We start from the raw sequence: 14,251 nt of genomic DNA on the forward strand, positions 1-14,251 counted from the left end.
TTCTTCTTGTTCCTCCTGACTGTTCTGCAACCCTTTCATCCTTACTGCTATTTCAAACAGAGCTTCTTTTCCTTTAGTTAGCTGTTGATCATCTAGAAGAATCCGATGCATTGGGTCTACATAAACAGCTGCCAAAAGAATGTTATTTTGTAATAGTAGCTCCTCTCTCCGTTTCATTGATGTAGCAATGCCACTTGCAATTAACCCTCCTCTTTGGGACAGGCGAAACATCAGGTTCTTCCACTCCTTTAAGAAAATACCTGAGCTAAGTCCTCTGCTTGTAATTTTTTAGTCACTGTAAATGGGTGCTCTAGCAATTTTTCCAGCTCAGTCACCTGATTCCACTGACTTTCATTTGGCGTCAGTTGAGGGTTAGCCATGTCTACAAGAAAGGTTTTCAGTTCAACCAAGCGCTGAATCATTAAGTACTGCCCCATCGTGTGGCTTGATCAATAATTGCCCCTTTTCCTGCACGTCTCTTCAAAATTGAGTCAACTTTAGGGGTTCTGGCAACAGTAGCCAATTTTCTCACCTTGCCAATCAGTGAAGCAGCATGTCCTTCTTGCAGACTGTCTCTTATAGCCAGCTGTAGCGTATGCACAACACAGCGCATGTGATGAATGAAAGAACGGATTGACAGTTTAGATGATCTTGTTGAAACTATCATGTTGCTGTTCATCTGAAGCAACTTCAGTTTGCTCCTCAGTTACAATACTGTGTTCCTCTATTTCAAACATTTCTGTCTGTGGACCCAGAATGTTCTTCTAGCTGCTGGTCACCATCATTACTCTCATTCATTAGCTTAATAGTACTTATCATATTTGAAGCATTGTCAGTTACAACAGAAAGAACTTGCTCTTTTTTAAGTTCATAGTCTTGCAGAACCTTTTCCACCAAGACCTGGAGAAACTCACTGGTGTGATGAGCTTTGGTGTCTTTTACTGCCAATGTCTTGGTAACTATTTCATTTTTGTCACAAACAAATCGGACATTGATGGCAAAATAGTTCACTCTGTGACGTGTGCAGGCATCCATTTTAAGAAACAGAAAGCGTCCCTTGAGAGTTTTTTTAAGTTCTTCCTTTTGTTTAAAAGCTTCTTCGATAACTAATTTTCTAATACTCTCTCTCTCCAGAGAAACACCAAGTTTGCGGGCCATTTCCCCATTCAGACACATAAAAGCTGGTCGTGAAAATAATGAAATAGGCACACTATCCTTTACAACAAGCTCTATGATCTGTTTTTTAAATGTATCTACTGTCATTGTCACAGTAACTTTGTCACTGACAAAATATCTTGCAACTGATGGCTGCAAAGTTCTCTGCTTCTTTGTTTGGCTGGAAGAGCTGGGCACTGGTTCATTGGTTTGGATGCAGTCTTTCTCATCCACTGCTTTCAGTACTTCTGGATGAAAGAGCTGTAAATGTCTCTTTAGATTAGAAGCTCTGGTAGGAGCATTTTTATCTTTGCCTGAATATGCACTGATCATGGCTTCACAGCATTTGTTTTCGTCTGGATCATTTGTCATACACTGACAGACATAATGTTTTCTATCTTGAGTGATGGTGAAATGTTCAAATACAGCTGATTTAATGTGACGCTTCTTTGACATTCTCAGGTTTTTAATTCTGCATTCACAATCCAAATGACAATTGTTTTTCCTAAAAACAATTGTACAAAATTATTGCCAGGTCGTACAACTGATAGTGGTCAGTAATACTGTTATTCCTCATGTACTCACAGTTAACTGATGCAAAGTTTGTTGAAAGGATAATACTTACAGTCTTCCTCTTCTGAACAGCAGCTGTGAGATGCTTGGAAGACGCACACCTAGTAAACATCTAGTCTAGAGGTGGAGCTTTACTACTAAGAATTTGCAACACATTTTCACTTTCAGTTTCATACATTGTAAGTAGGGGGGTTGGGGCAGCATGAGGTTAACCAAGTATAAGATTAGATAAGGGCAGTGGAGAACAGTGACACACAAGAAGTAAGAAATGTCTCTATCTCCAGCAGAACTGCTTATCACTGTTGTTCATAGTTTGATAGAACATATATATTTGAGTAACATTTATAAAATTCATATGAAAGTTCAATTATGAAATATTAATAAATTTTTTTTAAAGTCGGAGTCGGTACATTTCTACCGACTCCAACCAAAACTAACTCCGACTCCAACTCCACAGCCCTGTAATAAACCATTTCATAATCATATGAATTTCTTTACTGGATCCACAAATGAAATAAAACCATACCATCAGCTTTAGTCAATGAGAATGACAGACCCAGGCCGCCTCGTATCCTAAAAATGACTTCTGAAGCTTCTGAGGTCACCTATAGCGTTAAGAGGAAAATCAATGGCCATATTATTATATAGCGACCAACACTTAGGACTTATTCACATGTCAACATTTTTTCTCATACAGACCAGTTTTCATCAATGTTTTGGATCAGATTTTTATCACTTTATATTTTTTTTTTTTATCATTGATGATAAAAACTGACAAATTGCAAAACTTATTCTACCCATTAGAATATTAAAGACAGCCAGCACACAGATGCCATCCGTGTGCGGTCATTGATTCTCACAGACCCATACATTTTTTAAGCACTGGGGATATTGATCTGTGGCTCGGATGAAAAACAAACAGGTCTGTATTTTTTTTTTTTTTTATATATATAGACCAACAAGTCTGAAAAAAAAAAAAAAAACGGACATATGAACATCTACATAGTAACAGTTTTTTAAGGCTGAAGGAAGACTAAGTCCATCTAGTTCAACCCATAGCCTAACATGTTGATCCAGTGGAAGGCAAAAAAAAACATGTGGCAGACCCCCCAGTCCTCTAATAACCTTGGTCGCTCTTCGCTGCACCCGCTCTAGTTCAGCTATGTCTTTCTTATACACCGGAGACCAGAACTGTACACAGTATTCTAAGTGTGGTCGCACTAGTGACTTGTATAGAGGTAAAATTATGTTCTCCTCATGAGCATCTATGCCTCTTTTAATGCATCCCATTAATTTATTAGCCTTTGCAGCAGCTGCCTGACACTGGCCACTAAACGTGAGCTTGTCGTCCACCAATACACCCAGGTCTTTTTTTCAGTTACAGTTTTGCCCAGTGTTTTACAATTAAGCATATAATTATACATTTTATTTCCTCTGCCCAAGTGCATTACCTTACATTTATCCCCATTAAAGCTCAGTTGCCATTTATCAGCCCAAGAGTCTAGTTTACATAGATCCTCCTGTAATATAAAATTCCTTCTCTGTATTGATTACCCTGCAGAGTTTAGTGTCATCTGCAAATATTGAAATATTACTCTGTATGCCCTCTGTATGCCCCCTACAAGGTCATTAATAAATATATTAAAAAGAAGGGGGCCCAATACTGACCCCTGTGGTACCCCACTGTTAACTGAGACCCAGTCTGAGTGTTTTCCATTAATAACCACCCTTTGCTTCCTATTACTGAGCCAGTTCTTAACCCACTTACATATATTTTCCCCTATCCCCATTGTTCTCATTTTATGTATCAACCTTTTGTGTTGAACTGTATCAAAAGCATTTGAAAAGTCCATACACACAACATCCACTGCATTTCCTTGGTCCAGTCCAGAACTTGCCTCCTCATAAAAGCTAATCAGATTAGTTTGACAGGAACGGTCTCTCGTAAACCCATGTTGATATTGGGTCGTGAGGTTATTAATCTTCAGATACTCTAGTATAGCATCTCTTAGAAAACCCTCCAGGATTTTACCCACAGTAGAGGTTAAGCTTACTGGCCTATAATTTCCAAGTTCGGTTTTTGTCCCCTTTTTGAATATTGGCACCACATTTGCTATACGCCAGTCCTGTGGTACAGACCCTGTTATTATGGAATTTTAAAGATTAAAAATAATGGTCTATCTATGACGCTACTTAATTCCTGCAGTACTCGCGGGTGTATCCCATCCGGGCCCGGGGATTTGTCAACTTTAGTGATTTTTAGACGCCGCCGTACTTCCTGCTGGGTTAAGCAAGTGACATTTAATGGAGAATTTTTGTTAGCACTAATCATGTTTTCTGTCATGCGATTTTCTTGTGTAATTACTGTTGAAAAAAAAATCATTTAGGATATTGGCTTTTTCCTCATCCTCATCCACCATTTCACCCAGACTATTTTTAAGGGGGCCAACACTATCATTTTTTAGTTTCTTACTATTTATCTAGTTAAAGAATATTTTGGGATTATTTTTACTTTCTCTGGCAATGAGTCTCTCTGTCTCAATCTTTGCTGCCTTGATTTGGTTTTTACAGAATTTATTTAATTTTCTGTATTTATTTAATGCCTCATCACTAACTGCTAGCTTTAGTTCTCTAAATGCTTTCTTTTTGTCACTTATTGCGCCCCTTACAGCTCTATTTAGCTATAGTGGTTTCCTCCTATTTCTAGCATGTTTATTCCCATAGGGTATATATTGTGCACAGGTCCTATTCAGGATGGTAATAAATGTCTCCCATTTGCTTTGTGTAGTTTTATGTCTCAGGATATCGTCCCAGTTTATTGCACTAAGATCATCTCTCAACCGTTGGAAATTTGCCTTACTGAAGTTTAGTGTCCTTGTAACCCCTCTACTACACATCTTATTAAAGGATAAATGAAAATGTATTATTTTGTGATCACTATTACCCAAGTGACCCCCAACTCGTATATTTGATATGCGGTCTGGCCTGTTGGTTAATATTAGGTCTAGCAGTGCCCCCCTTCTTGTTGGGTCCTGAACCAGTTGTGAAAGGTAATTGTCTCTCATAGTTGTCAAAAACCTATGATCTTTGCTGGAACTACAGGTTTCTGTCCCCCAATGTATTTCAGGGTAGTTGAAGTCTCCCATAATAATGACTTCTCCTTGAGTCGCTGCTTCATCTATTTGCTTTATGAGGATATTCTCCGCTGCTTCCATTATTTTTGGAGACTTATAACAAACCCCTATCAGTAATGTATTATTTCCCCCCCTCCCCTTATCTCCACCCACAGGGACTCTACATTTTCATTAGATTCACATATATTCTCACGCAAGATGGGTTTTAAGGATGATTTTACATATAAACACACACCCCCTCGCTTGTTTGTACGGTCATTTCTGAACAGACTATAGCCCTGTAAATTAACTGCCCAGTCATGGCTCTTGTCCAGCCACGTCTCAGATATCCCCACCATGTCATAATTATTTTCCAACAAAATTAATTCTAATTCCTCCATTTTGTTGGTGAGGCTTCTGGCATTAGTGTACATGCATTTTATGTATCTCTCGGTACCTCTATTCCTTCTTACTATATTGACTCTTCTAACCCCATCCCCAATTTCTTTATTTGTGCCCAGGTCACTATCTGCACTATCTTCCCCACCTATAAAATGAATACCCCCCCCCCAATCCCTAGTTTAAACACTCCTCCAACCTTCTAGCCATTTTCTCCCCATTGAGGTGCAGCCCATCCCTAGCGTAGAACCTGTAGCCAACTGAGAAGTCGGCCCAGTTCTCCATGAACCCAAACCCCTCCTTCCTACACCAATTCCTGAGCCACTTATTTATCTCCCTAATCTCCCGTTGCCTCTCTGGCGTGGCACGTGGTACAGGGAGTATTTCAGAGAATACTACCTTGGAGGTCCTTGCTTTCAGCTTGCAGCCTAATTCCCTGAAATCATCTTTAAGGACCTTCCACATATCTCTAACTTTTTCATTTTTGCCAATGTGCACCATGACAGCTGGGTCCTCACCAGCTCCTCCCAGTAATCTGTCAACCCGATCAGCGATGTGCTGGACTCGAGTGCCAGGTAGGCAGCACACTGTTCGACGAGCCCTGTCTTTGTGACAGATTGACCTATCTGTTCCCTAAATAATTGAGTCCCCCACTACTAGCACCTGCCTGGCCTGCCCTGCTCTCCTATTTCCCTCCTTACTGGAGCTGACTCTCCTCCGGCTTTCAGGGAACATGCCAACTTTGCAAACTTATTGGGGTGTGCCAGATCAGGACTAGCCTCCCTGGCACTCTTCCCTCTACCCCCCCTTCTAACTGTCACCCAGCTAGCTGCCTCACTGTCCTGCAGCTCCCTACTACCACCCTCCCCCACATCTACCCCAGTGAGCTTCTGCTCAGTGAGCAGCAGACTCCTTTCTATATTGTCAATGGATCTCAGTGTTGCCAGCTGCTCATTTAGATCCAGTACCTGCCTTCCAAACGCACAACGTGCACACATCTCGCACAGCAGTATGCACCCCCGACCGGCTGTTCAAGGATTGCATACATGTGGCAAGATGTACACTGGATAGCATTGTCAATAATGGAGCTCATTTTCTAATGTGGATTGCCCTAGACAGAAATGTGAAGTAAAAAGAAATGTAAAGAATTAATAAAATACAGACAGCAATTCAGTCCAAATTCCTCCCTTCCAAATCCCTGAATCACAAGTCACACACTTACTTCCGTTAGCACTTACAATCCGTTCACACTCGCTAAGGAAGAAGATTTAAAGAGTTGTTTTGTTTTTTTTCCCCTTTAGCAGCAATCCAACCTACAGCTCAATGAACTTCCAAAGGAGTGGAAGCCCCAACTAGCTGCAACTTATAAACCCTTAATTATGACCCCTCACCCTTAATTAACCCCTTGTGAGTATAGCTACACCTCAGGATTTCAGTGCAATGTAATTAACTCGTAAACCCACAGGTAGTAAAATAAGAAACTGTAAAATTGTAGAGAGAAAAACCGGAATTAGTCTACCCGGTAATGATGTTTCCAGGAGTCCACATGACAGCACCGTAGGAGGAGTAATCCCATATCCTGTGTAGGGACAGGAAGCACAAGAGGTTAAAAGCCCTCCCACCCCCAACCTCCTCAGTGATTTTCCAAGAACCATATTGGCTGGGTACAACAAAATTTTATTTGAAACTGCTTAGACATATGTTAGAGTCACATACAGTAGCAATATAGGGAGGGAAATAAGGGTGCTGTCATGTGGACTCCTGGAAACATCATTACCGGTAAGACTAATTCCGGCTTTCCAGTACGTCCCCATGACAGCACCGTAGGAGCATACCCAAGAACTCATAGCTAAGGGTGGGATAACTGCCTGAAGTACCTTCCTACCAAACGCAGATCTCTGCTGTGAGAAAACATCTAGCTTGTAGTGTTTGCAGAAAGTAGCATGTCCTGACCATGTGGCTGCGGTACATATTTGTTCAATGGTAGCCCCTGCTCTAGTTGCCCATGAGGTGGAAATTGCTCTGGTGGAATGGACTTTGATAATTTCAGGGGGAGGCTGTCCTTCTGAAAGATATGCTAGATTAATCATGGATGTGACACATCTAGCTAAGGATGGTCTTGAAGCCTTCCTGCCTCTATTTTTTTTCCCCAAAACTGTATAAAAAGGTTAGAGTCTAATCTCCAGTTCCGAGTGGCCTCCAAATAGGCCAACACTGCTCTGCGGACTTCGAGATGGTGGAACTCTTCCTCCCTCTGATTCCTAGGGTTTTCGCAGAATGATGGAAGAACAACTTCTTGGTTTAAGGTCATCAATGACACCACCTTCGGAGAGAAACTTGGATCCAGTTTCAGAATGATGCAATCATCCCGAATCTGCATACAAGGCTTGACGACAGATAGAGCCTGGATTTCATCCAACCGTTTAGCTGTGGTGATTGCCACCAAGAAGACGGTTTTCAGTGTCAAGTTCTTTATTCCCAAATTATTAACTGGGCCGAAGGCAGGTTTACAAACGGCTCTCAGGACAAGATTCAGATCCCATGGAGGGGAAGAAATTCTGTGTAGGCCTAAGTCTCTGGACTGCCTTGACAAACCTGATTATCCAGGTATGTGAGGACAATGATGTGTCGAAGAAAGCACTTAGTGCCGCAATCTGCACCTTCAAGGTACTTGGTCTAAGACCTGCGTCAATCCTGCCTGCAAGAAATCAAAGATCGCAGGGATGTCTGACTGAGAGGTGTCTACCGTCCTGTGGAAATGACAAAAGGTCCTCCAGACTTTTTAATATATGGCCTGGGTTACAGGTTTTCTACTAGCATGCATAGTCTGAATCACTCTGGCGGATAAGCCCTTGTTCTTCAGGATCTCCCCTTCAGAAGCCAAGCTGAGAACTGGAGCTGTTGAAGATTCTGATGAAACAGTGGACCTTGCGTCAGAAGATCTTCCTGAAAAGGAAAAAATGATTGGGTCTTCCAACGCTAGATGACGTAGAAGGGAGAACCAACTTCTCCTTGGACAGAACGGGACAGTCGCCTGATCTTCCTGAATTTTTCGCAGCATTCTCAGAATTAGAAGAGCAGGTGGGAAGGCATATGTTAGGCCCTCTCCCCAATATTGTGAGAGTGCGTCCACTGCCAGAGGATGATCTCCTGGGTCGAGAGAGAAGAAAGATGTCGTCTTTGCATTTGTTCTGGATGCAAAAAGGTCTAGGTGCGGCTGCCCCCATCTGCGGGTTAATTGCTGGAACACCTCTTCCTTCATTTCCCATTCTCAAGCCTTCTGAAGTAATCTGCCTCCTGATTGTCAGATCCCCAAAGGTGAACTGCAGAAATGGAGCTCACTACCTTCTCTATACCTAAGAATATCCTGTTGGCCAGGGACTGGAGAAGTGGATGTCCTGGTCCCCCCTGATGTCTGATGAAAGAAACTGCCGTGATGTTGTCCGACAAAATTCTTACATGTTTGTCTTTTAAGACCGCCCGGCTTCTCTGTAGGGCTTCCCAGATTGCCTGTAGTTCCCGAAAATTCGATGATTGGGTCTGAATCTCCGTGGACCATGTTCCTTGGAGATAAGAATCTCCCACTAGAGTTCCCCATCCTGAGAGACTTGTGTCCGTGGTCACTAAAAGACAAGGTTCCAGAATTCACTGCACTCCCTTCCGTAGATTCTTCTGGTCGAGCCACCAGTGTAGAGAGTCCTGGGCGTTTCTGGACAAAGACATCTTCCTGTCTAGGCAATTCTGATGTCCGTCTGTCACTTCCAGGATGCATTTCTGTAGAGGCCTGGAATGGAACTGGCTCCATCTGACGCAGGAGATGCATGACGTCATGATTCCCAAAATACTCGTTGCCTTCCGGATTGAAGGTTTCTTCTCTCTTGCAAAAGAACGAATCCTTTGTGGAATTGAGAGCATCTTGTCTACCGGGAGACAAGATATTCGTATTCGGGAGTTGAGATGGACTCCCAGGAAGATGTGTGATGTACTTGGGACAAAACTGGATTTTTCTTTGGTCACAATCAAACCCAGGCTGGTTAATGTCCGTAGGACAAGTTCCAGATGTTGCGTCATATCTACAGGACATCCTGCTACCAACAGGAAGTCGTTCAAGTACGGAATGATGGCAATATCTCTGACGGATACAGGCCACCACCTCTGCCATGATCTTTGTAAAGATTCTGGGAGCAGATGACAGGCCAAAGGGAAGATAGTGTAGAATCTGACTGCCTGATGGTAGTGCAAACCTCAGATATTGCTGACTTGAGGAATGTATTAGCAGGTGGTAGTATGCATCCCTAAGGTCCAGGGTGCACATAACCGTATCCATGTTTATTACAGGGATGGCTGATCTTACTGATTCCCTGCGGAATATATTGTAGCGGACCCACCGGTTTAGGGGTTTCAGGTTGATAATCGTATGGAACTCCCCTGACGGTTTCTTTATTGAAAACAGGGAGGAGTAATGGCCCTGATGTTATTCGTGCTCTGGAACTAGTACAATAACCCTCTGATGCAGCAGCTTCTCTATGTCTGCCTGCAGATGGGAAAGAGAGGTAGGGGAACCTCTCGTCAGGCGGAATTTTGAAGGGGATTTTGAGAAAATTCTATCCTGTAATCCTGCGCTATAGTTGTTAGTATTCAGGGATTTTGAGTTACCCGATGCCAACTGTTTCTGAAAAACTTTATTTACTGGAGGGGAACAGTTTATGAAAGGGCAGCTCCTTCTTTTTCTCCTCAGGGAAGCCCTTCTTTTTATCGGACGCTTTTTCTAGAATGTCATCTAGTACAGGTCCGAATACTCTGAGCCCTGAAAATGGAATGTAGCACAGTTTGTTCTTAGAAGCTGTATTTCCAGACCATGTTTTTTAACCAAACAGCTCTACAGGCTGAGTTGGAAAGCGCATTATTTCTGGCCGCAAATCTGACCGATTCCGCTGAAGCATCGGCCATAAAATTTGTTGCCATTTTTAATAGGGGCAATGATTGAAGGAGAGATTCCCTCGGGTGCCATCTCGTAGGTGACTCTCTAGCTCTTCTAGCCAGACTCTCATGGATCTGGCAATAGATGTAGCAGCGATATTAGATTTAATAATTGCTACTGAAGCTTCCCAGGCTTTTTTCAAAAGTCCATCCGCCTTCCTATCCATAGGATCTTTAAGTCCTGATGAGTCTTCAAAAGGGATAGAGGTTTTCTTGACCACCTTAGCCACCAGGATGTCAATTTTAGGAATAGTGTCCCCTGGGTCAAAAGATAGTTGGGCGGAAGTCTCGTGGTATAGAGTGTCTTCTCCACATCCTCCCATTCCCCCAGTATCATGTCCTTCACATGGGCTTTTAACAGAAAAAAACATGGATCTCTGGGTTCTAAGACCACCAAACATCTCATCCCCTGGGCTACAGAGAACAATAGAAGCCTCGTTTAATAAAGCCCCGTGCTCCTCCTTTAGCATGGAGGCTCTACACTCAGCACACAGACGCTTTGTTTATGAGTCTGGAAGTCTGATGTTACAATCCAGGCACCTCTTGGATTTTACTGTGGCCTTTTTTCCCTGTATCCTTCTATTTCTTAGAAGGAGGTGGTAACTGCCCAGATAGATCCTATAAAAAATATGGAGGGCCTGGTAAGAGTAAACTCCATTAACCATATAAAGGAGGTAATGGTACACTCACATGACTGTGGGGCGAAGCAGGGAGGGTATCAGGGTGAGACATCTCTGCCATTTTGCTGTCAGGGGTGCCCAAGCCTGTTTTTGTGCTCCCCAGCCCCCCTTCCTATGCCTTACGTGGTCGCCCAGTCATTTTCCCTGCTCCCTGGCGTCTGTTCTTCACCGCGGTTTGAATTTCCCACGCGACCGCCACCGGAAGTCGTCATCCCGAACTTCCGGTTTCGACGCCGGGCGGTTCCGAAGCCAGGAGAAGCCGGACCCACCGAGAGCCCCGGCAATGGGGAAGCGGCACCCGGAGGCTCCAGCACACCGGAGGGCTGAGGTACTCCCGAATGGGAGTATCGGCCCAGGACCCGCTTGGGGGCGGGAAGGAGAGAGCCGTGGCCCCCCCAATCCCCCAGGGGTCCCCTGAGGTATCTCTGTCTTCACACCAGTGCTCCTGCACTCCCTGTCCTGTGTAGGGACAGGAAAAACACTGAGGAGGTTGGGGGTGGGAGGGCTTTTAACCTCTTGTGCTTCCTGTCCCTACACAGGATATGGGATTACTCCTCCTACGGTGCTGTCATGGGGACGTACTGGAAATAGGTTTTAAAAAGCCCAATAAAATTAAACAGGTAGAAAAGCACTCAGCAGTTCACAATTCAGTAACTCACAGCAATTCACACAGGTATTTGGTGCAAGATTCACAAATATCTATTCACTGAATCACAAGTCACACACTTACTTCCGTGTGCACATACACTCCGGTCACACTCCGCTCGTTCACACACACTACATAGACTATAATAGGAACGGTCTCCTGCCAAAACCCAGTGTTTCTGAAACGCGCGTCAAGGTGCCTGTGCACCCATTGTTCTCCCTTGTGTCTCTTACTGGCAGATTATGTCTTAAGGTATATGCATTATATAGTGTTTCTATTACTGCATGCAGTCTGTGTCCTGGGCGCAAGTGTATCCCTATTATTCAGACGCATATTGCCATGAAATTTATTCTTATATAAGGCCGTTATGCCTTCTATTCAGCATATTAATAGGATTTTAGCTTCTTATTCTTAATATTTATTCTTAGCCAGTTATTTTCTATATCAGGCATATTTATATGTTTCTTATACCATTCATACATATTCGATACTCACAAAAGGGGGATGGAAGGTTTTTTTCTTGCCTCTTAAATCAGTGATTTGGGGTTAAATATTTTTTTTCTGGGGTTTGTATTTTAGTCTGACCTCTCCCCACAACTAAGTATTTATTTGTATATGTTTACTAATAATCTTTATCTATTCCATTATTATTACATTTGTTTGCCCCTATATTTCTCTTTTTTCCTTTTTTGAGTACATTACTTATATTACTGTGAGGCTGCGTGCCCAATATGCGTTTTTCAAGCGTTTTTGCAGCGGAATATCCGCAGCGAAAACGCTTAAAAAACACTTGGTAATATGTGCCCCATGTTCCCCAATTATAATCCGCATGCTCTGTGCACATGCTGAGGAAATTTCCGCTGCGGATTATCACTGAGTAAAAAATACGCAGCATGTCCATTAATTTTGCGGACACGCAGCATAATTGCCGCCATTGACTTGCATTAAGACGCATAATATCAGTGTCAGTACATTTGCACACATGGATATTATGCGATTCTATGTGCGAATGGTACCCGGGTCTGGAGAAGAGGAGACTCTCCTCCAGACCCGGGTACCATAGAACCTGTTAAAAAAAGAATTTAAAATAAAAAATAAAAGATTATACTTACCTTCTGATGTCCCCCGACCTCCTCAACGATGCGTCCGGTCTGTTGTACGGGTCGCGGTGGTGTGAAGGACCTGCCATGATGTCATTTAGTTATGTGACAGGTCACGTGACCGCTGACGTTGGCAGTCGCGTGACCTGTCACATGAGTCAATGACGTCACCGCAGGTCCTTCACACCACTGTGACCGATACAACAGAACGGACGCAGCAGAGAAAACACCGGGGGCCATCGGAAGGTAAGTAATCTTTATTTTTTACCATTCTTATTCTTTTTTTTAACTATTACTTGGTCACACTATATAAATCCATGCCGCTTGCAAGTGTGACCAAGTTGTCAAGCACTTCTCCAAGTGATGCTAAAATCGCTTGATAACCCGCATGCAGAAATGCTTGACAAAGCTTCTACCTGGCAGGAAAAACGCATTTAAAAAACCGCATTCGTTTTTCCTGCCAGGGAGAAGCGGAAAAAATATGCAGCATTTCTGCATCGTGGGCACATAGCCTCAAAGTCCCAATTGGAAAATTATTTTTGGTATTATATAATAGGTTCATGTTCTGTCCATCAAAGACATGGAAGGGTCAGGGAGGCTAGTCCTGGCCTGGCACAACCCAATAAGTTTGCTGAATAGGCAGATGAGGTTTCAGTACAGGACTAGCACTGCTGTGGCAAGGACGTCCTCTGAAAGTTGGGGGAGAGTCTGCTCCATTAATGGAGGGTATCAGTACATGGCAGGTAGGCAAACGGCAGCTAGTGGGGGATTTCGCACCTTACTGCGGGCGGAGCCTAAAATATAAGAGCACATGCACCATTATGTTTTAGGCTCCGCCAGCAGTAGGAGAGGGTAAAAAGTGCTCAGGCGTGAGCTGGAGATGTCTCTGCGGAGGAGCGAGATATCGCTTGGCTATGTGGATGATGCAGGAGGTGTCATCCATGTCAATCAGAGCAGGAGGAAGACGATCAGAAGCCGGAATGAAAGATTAGACACCTCACTAAGGACGCCTATCGGACCGGACCGGCAGGATTTACATAGAGATCGGGAGAGTTTCAAAAGGTTTTTGGGGGGTGTACAGGGGGAATCAGTGGGTGAATATTCCTTTATGGAATGCAGCACAGGCGCAGAATAAGGTGCTAGTCTCAGTTCAGACATGAAAAAAACTGGTGACAAGTTCCCTTTAACGTGTTTACTGGTTCCAGGAAAAAAAAAAATCTATCCTCAGGCGTAGTTTGTTGTTTAAAAACAGACTGTACTTTATTTACCCTCACCGGGTGTAACACTGAGTCTCCACCGCTGCCCCCATCTCCAATGTTTGTCTGCAGCACTTATGCAATATCAATACAGCTGCAGCCAATCCCTGAGCTCAGTGAACCAAACAGAGACGGCAGCTGTGATGGGACAAGGTGCTGGACCAGGGGACGGTAAGTAAAAGCCAAGGGATAGAGGCCAAATGTAAAAAAGTGACATGCCATAATTTTTTTTTTAACCAAATGTAAAAAGAAGCTAATCACCTCTAACAAAAGCACCGGGCGTGGAGCAAGTTGTGTAGATATCTACATCTCCAGCTCAGATCATCAGACAAGGACTGCACGGTGACGG

The 14,251-nt window shown here is 43.4% G+C and overlaps 1 protein-coding gene across 1 annotated transcript in view; it reads right to left on the bottom strand.

The window, feature by feature from the left end:
• Positions 1-14,251, bottom strand: part of UFSP2 (UFM1 specific peptidase 2) — a 46,667-nt gene that overhangs the window by 30,364 nt on the left and 2,052 nt on the right. Inside the window, exon 2 of the mRNA XM_073645315.1 lies at positions 2,255-2,333. Within this exon, the coding sequence (XP_073501416.1) occupies positions 2,255-2,333 (79 nt within the window). The remainder of the gene's footprint in view (positions 1-2,254; positions 2,334-14,251) is intronic.

This window comes from Phyllobates terribilis, unplaced genomic scaffold, assembly GCF_046119375.1.
Source record: "Phyllobates terribilis strain yellow unplaced genomic scaffold, ASM4611937v1 Scaffold_1__5_contigs__length_1240528914, whole genome shotgun sequence".
NCBI lineage: Eukaryota > Metazoa > Chordata > Amphibia > Anura > Dendrobatidae > Phyllobates > Phyllobates terribilis.